The 5637-nt window shown below is 69.7% G+C and overlaps 1 protein-coding gene across 1 annotated transcript; it reads right to left on the bottom strand.

The window, feature by feature from the left end:
* Nucleotides 1-241: 241 nt before the first annotated feature.
* APLN (apelin) lies at nucleotides 242-2248 on the bottom strand. Its single transcript, XM_054213841.1, has 3 exons — nucleotides 2132-2248; nucleotides 1092-1265; nucleotides 242-999 (listed from the first exon to the last, which is right to left on the bottom strand). Exons 1-3 carry the CDS (start codon nucleotides 2199-2201, stop codon nucleotides 899-901), a joined length of 345 nt encoding a protein of 114 aa, XP_054069816.1. The 5' UTR covers nucleotides 2202-2248; the 3' UTR covers nucleotides 242-898.
* Nucleotides 2249-5637: the final 3389 nt, after the last annotated feature.

The raw sequence follows: 5637 nt of genomic DNA, 5'->3' as shown, positions 1-5637 counted from the left end.
CCTGTTTTCCCACCCTCCTCCCCAACTTGCCAGCCCCGCAGCTGGTTTCTCTCTTCGCTGGGCGCCTTCTCTGCCAGCAGCGGGCTGGGGAAGGGGCTGCCTCAGCCCCCAGCCCCCGCCGGGCAGTGCCAGGAGGGAGCGGAGGGGCCCTGGGAGCCCTCCCCCCGGCAGGCGAGCAACCCCTGCCCCCACCTGCAAAACTGCGGGCTTACTGTCATCGTAACTCTTTATTATAAAGATGTATTTACACAGAATAAATCTTTACAGACATGAGACACGTGGTCAACGGGACCCGGCAGCACTCAGAGCAAGGGTCCCCCCTTTGGCATAGTCAGTGTTTGACACAGACACCCCAGTGCCCCCCCATGCTCCCAGTGCCCCATGGAGTGGAGTGGGCAGAGGGGCCCAGAGCCCCACGCTGAGTCCTGGGTGGGCACCCCACACCTCGGGGGTCCGCAGGAGGTGGGTCTGCCAGTGGGGGGGTACCCCACGCTCACCAGGGAGGGGAGGGCAGCTCACCCAGGGTGTGGGATTAGCACCATGGGAATAAATAGACCCCCCAGGACAAGCTACGTGTTCGCCCCAGCGTGTGGGCCACAGGGAGGGATGGGGCAGGAGCCCCGAGGGAGCTCACAGACCCCTGCGGAAAAGCTCCTCCGCCTGACAAAGTGCTTTGCGCAGAGCCCCGGGGTCCCGGCGAGCCGATGCCCAGGGCAGCCCCGTGTCCACTGGGACAGGGGTGTCACGGCAGCCCCCGGTCCCACCACGGGCTGCACGGGCGACCTGCTCCTGGCCACCCCAGGAGGCGGGGGGAGAGGCAGGAGGCACCCACGGCACCAGACATGGAGCCAGGGCCACCAGGGACAGCCGCAGGGAGGAGGTGACGCCAGCCGAGGGCTCAGAGGTGGCACCCTGCGCTCGGGGCCGGCAGTCGAGCAGAGCAGGCTAGGACACAGAGCGGGCGATGGGAGCCGCGTCCCTGGAGGGCTGGTGGCAACCCTGCAACGAGAGCAAACCCAGGTACGCGTGAGTCCCCTCCCGGCAGCGTCACATGTGTCCCCTTGTCCCCCTCACCTCCCGCTGCTCCTCACCTGCCTCAGAAGGGCATGGGGCCCTTGTGGGAGAGCCGGGGGCCGGGGTCGCCGGTACCTTCCGTGCACCCCCTGGCCGGTGCCCGGCCCCGCGCCGCGCACCCCGCGGCCTCACCAGGGTTCGGATGAGACCATCCTCCGCATCCTTCCTGTCCGGCGCCTGGCCCAGCGGCCCTGGGGACGGCAGGAAGAGCGTTAGCCGTGTCCCCCCACCCTGCCCGTGGGACGGGGATGCTGTGGCGCTTGCCCGCGGCAGGCAGGGCCCTGCCCGTTTCCTGAATTGCCCCCAGCAGGAGCCATTCGCCGGCCGAGTGCTTCCTGCGCCGAGGCGGCCAGGCCACCTGCGCCGAGCATGGCCACCACCTCGTGCGGCCGCTGCCGCCGGCCTCAGCGCGGGACACGGAGCAGCCCAACCTCGGGCTTTGGCCCCCGACCCTCCCCAGAGCCACCCTCCTGCGCCAGCGGCGGGGCAGCGCCCACCCAGACCCCCACCCCTCGCCCTGCAGCCGGCTCCCCGCTGCTCCGCTGGCAGAGATGCTCCGGTCCCAGCACCACCAGTCACACGTGTGGCGAGCTGGGACGGGGCTCGCAGCCGGGCAAGGGGTCCGAGCCCCGCCGTGGGCAGCGTGGCAGGGCCGTGGCTCCCGCCGCCAGCCATGCCCTGGGCTGTCACCCGCGGCACCAGGCGGGTCGTGCCCCGGCAGCCGGTGGCAGCGACGGCTCCCGGCCCTCGCCCGGCTGTTGTTCCGCTCGGCCGCCCGGAGGGATAGTGGGGGGGTTTGTTGGCACCATGAAAAGCGCTTTGTCCTCCCCTCACACCCCCCCAGCTCCTCAGCCGGCACGGGCAGGGGTTGCCAAGCCCCCCCTGCCATGAGCCCGGCTCCGACCACGGTCACCCGGTCACCGTCCCCTCCATCCTCCCCGCTGCACCGAGCGATGCCGGACCGAGGGATGGCGGGGGGGGGGTCGGAAGGGGGGGGGGGGGGGGTGTTGTATGTGTGTGCGTCCCCCCCTCTCAACTCGGGGGTCCCAGCACTCACCGGCGGCGACCAGGGCGAGCCAGAGGAGGAGCAGCAGCAGCGCCAGGAGGAGCCAGCGCGGCGCGGCCATGCTGGGGGGGCGGCGGGAGGCGGCGGTGATGGCCCCGCTCCGGGGGGAGCCGCATTTGTAGGCGGTGAGAACCCGGCCCGGCCCCCCCCCGCCCGGTCATGTGGCCACCGGGCCCCCGGGGCGGGAGGGGGGGGGTCCCGGGAGGGGTGCGGGCGATGGGGCGGGGCGGGGCGGGACCGCCCCGCCCCGCCCCATCGCCCGCACCCCTCCCGGGACCCCCCCCCGAAGCCTTATCCCCCCCCCCGGGAACCCCTCCCCGAGTCTTTTCCCCCCCATTCTGGGGATCGCCCGCCCCCCCAGCCCCGTCCCAGACACCCAGCCCCCCCCCGCAGTCCTGGTCCTGGGATCCCCCTCCCACCCTGGCCCCAGGAGCCCCCTCCCATCATGGTACTGGGACCTCCCTTTTCCCAGCCTGGCCCCAGGACCCCCCCACAGCCCAGCTCTGGGTTATCCCCCTCCCAGCCTAATCCTGGGATCCTGGGACTCTCCGCCCTGCCTGGCCCCCCCCTTCCCTCTTCCCCTGACACCCAAGGGGGCAGGAGGCTGTGCTGTCACCCCCCCTTCCATGCCCACTGCCCCCGGCAGCCCCTTTACCCCCCCCAGCCAGGCAGTGCCCGCAGAGGGGTCCACCTGCAGCTCCCCCCCCGCTGCCCCCCAGGTCATCAGCCACTGCCTGGGGAGGGGGGCACGAAGCCCCCTATGCCGGGGCAATGGTGAGGGTGCCACCGCCGGGAGGGGAGACAGACCGACGCTGCAGGATGGGCACCGCAGCCCCCGGCTCTGCACTGGGTGAGACATGGCGGGGGCTAAAGCACCCTGGGCCCCCCCACCCCATGCACAGCGGTGCCATGGGTGCTGGTCCTGCGTGGCCTGGGGGCTGCCTCAGCCCCTCGCCCACCCGGCTGTGCGGGTGCAGCCGCCGGCACGGCGACGAAGGCAGAACCGGGGTCTCCCTCAGCCTGGGGACCCCCTCGCCTGCAGCCAGGTGCTGCCGGGGAGGCCACGGGAACCACGCACCAAGCCAGGACATCGCCCGTCAGCGCCCGCAGACATCACTGGGGGGGTTGGGGAGCCCCAACCCTGTTCGTAACACGCCCCCCCAAGCACCCTGGGGGTGAGGGCTGCCGGGACCCCCCCAGGCTGCCCTGCGGGAGGTTGGGGCTGGGAAATGGCAGCAGGGGAGGGGGCAGTCGGGGCACACTGCGAAACCACATGCGCCAAGGACGGCCGCGGTGACAGCCACAGCACGCCGGGGACACACGCTGGGCTCTGCAGTCGGGAAGCGGCTCCTCCAGGTCCCCTGGGCAGGGTGTGGGTGCAGGCGTGCATTGGGTTGGGTGGCCAGGTTTTGGTGGCAGGGGGCTGCAGTGGGGCTTCTGTCAGAAGATGCCGGGAGCTTCCCCCGTGTCCGACAGAGCCAATGCCAGCCGGTTCCAAGGGGGACCCACTGCTGGCCAAGGCTGAGCCCATCAGTGACAGTGGTAGCCATTCTGGGATAATATGTTTAGGAAAGGGAAAAAACCACTGTGCAACAGCAGCCGGAGAGAGGAGTGAGAATGTGTGAGAGCAACAGCTCTGCAGACACCAAGGTCAGAGAAGAAGGAGGAGGAGGAGGAGGAGGTGCTCCAGGCACCGGAGCAGAGATTCCCCTGCAGTCCCTGGTGAAGCCCGTGGTGAGGCCGGCGGTGTCCTTCAGCCCGTGGAGGTCCACGGTGGAGCTGGGGGCTGCCCAAAGGATGCTGTGACCCTGTCGAGACAGGACCCCATGCTGGAGCAGCTCGTGGAGGACTGTCTCCCGTGGGAGGGACCCCACGCTGGAGCAGGGGAGAGTGTGAGGAGGAAGGAGCAGCAGAGACAACATGTGATGAACCCACCACAACCCCCATTCCTGATCCCCCTGCGCTGGCGGAGGAGGTGGAGAAATGGGGAGTGAAGTTGAGCCCGGGAAGAAGGGAGAGGTGGGGGGGAGGGTGTTTTGAGATTTAGGTTTTATTTCTCGTTATCCTCCTCTGATTTGATTGGTAACACATTAATTTTTCCCCAAGTGAAGTCTGTTTTGCCCGTGACTGTAATTGGGGTGTGTGTTCTGTCCTTATCTCGACCCAGGAGCCTTTCATTGTATTTTCTCTCCCCTCTCCCACTGAGGAGGGGGTGACTGAAGGTTTTGGTGGGCACGGGGCATCCAGCTGGGGTCAGGCCCCCCCAAGGTACGGGGTATCGCCCCTGCAGAAAGTGGGTGACAAGTACAACCGCTCCCTGGGACAGCACCGACATCGGGGGAGTGAGAGGTGGCCCTGCCCCGCCAGCACCCCAGCGTGCAGGGGGGGCTGTACTGGGGGGGGTAGGGGAGAGAGGGGTGTATGGGGGGCTCTACAGGAGGGGCTGTACTGGGGGGTGCTGTAGGAGGAGCTGCAGGGGGTGTGTGGGGTGGGAGGCTGTACGGGGTTTGTGGGGAGAGGGGATGCTGAGGGTGCGGGGAGGGGGCTGTACAGGAGTGGCTGTAACGGGGGGGCTGTAAGAGGGGCTACGGGGGGGGCGCAGGGACCATGTCGCAGCCCTGCAGGTGTCCGTAGGAGGACATCCTCCACGCCTGTTCCTGTCCCGCTGGTTGTGCCCCCCCCGCACCACCGCAGCCTGGCCAGGGGCTCTGGGCAGGTTGGCCTGCAGCCCCAAAGCGGGGTGCTCCTTCGGGGGGGGCAGCTGGATCCCCAGCCCTGCAGGCCAGCTGCCAGGCTCTGGGGCACAGCGGGGACCCCCACGTCCCACCCCCTGGGCACACATCCCCTGCTGGGCTCTGGGGCAGGCAGGGGCTGGCATGCCCTGCCTTCGCGAGGGGTTGTGGCAGCGTCCCCCCTGCCACCCCTCGCCTTCCGCATTCCTGCGGCCGCGCACACCCTCCCTCCCTCCCCAACCCGCGTCCTGTTTGCCGGGCGCGTCACCCCGGCCTGAGTCACCCCGCGGCCTCCGCAGGTGACGGAAGGCCAACAATAGCCCACAAAGGGAGGATGTCCCCCCAAAGCCTTCCTCCGGCTCGTCTTCGAGGAAACCTCCCGCGGGAGGGAAGGGCCCCACCGGACGCGCGGCGGCCGATGAGCTTCGTCCTGTTGACGCTGGCTTGCTCGGGGTGGCACGCGGCCCCGGGGGTCCCCAGGGATGGCCGGTGCCACCCTCCCACGCTGGGCGAGGAGGAGGAGGAGGGATGTGCAGTCGCAGGGGCTGACGCTGTACCCGTGGTGACGGGACAGGCCAGCCTCAGCCCCATCTCTTGGATGCGGCATGGGGGGGTGGCATCGCGGAGTTGAGCTCAGAGGTCGGGAATAAGGGGGTTGGGGGACACCCTTGTCACCATGCGGACCCCGTGGGACTGGGCGTGCAGCTCTGTGGTGACGGGCGGCTGGCGGGGAGGGCGGCGGGGGACGGGGTGACAGGGCACCGC

The sequence above is a fragment of the Rissa tridactyla genome, chromosome 9 (genome assembly GCF_028500815.1).
Source record: "Rissa tridactyla isolate bRisTri1 chromosome 9, bRisTri1.patW.cur.20221130, whole genome shotgun sequence".
In the NCBI taxonomy this organism is placed as follows: domain Eukaryota; kingdom Metazoa; phylum Chordata; class Aves; order Charadriiformes; family Laridae; genus Rissa; species Rissa tridactyla.
This window is presented reverse-complemented; position numbering and strand designations above follow the sequence as displayed.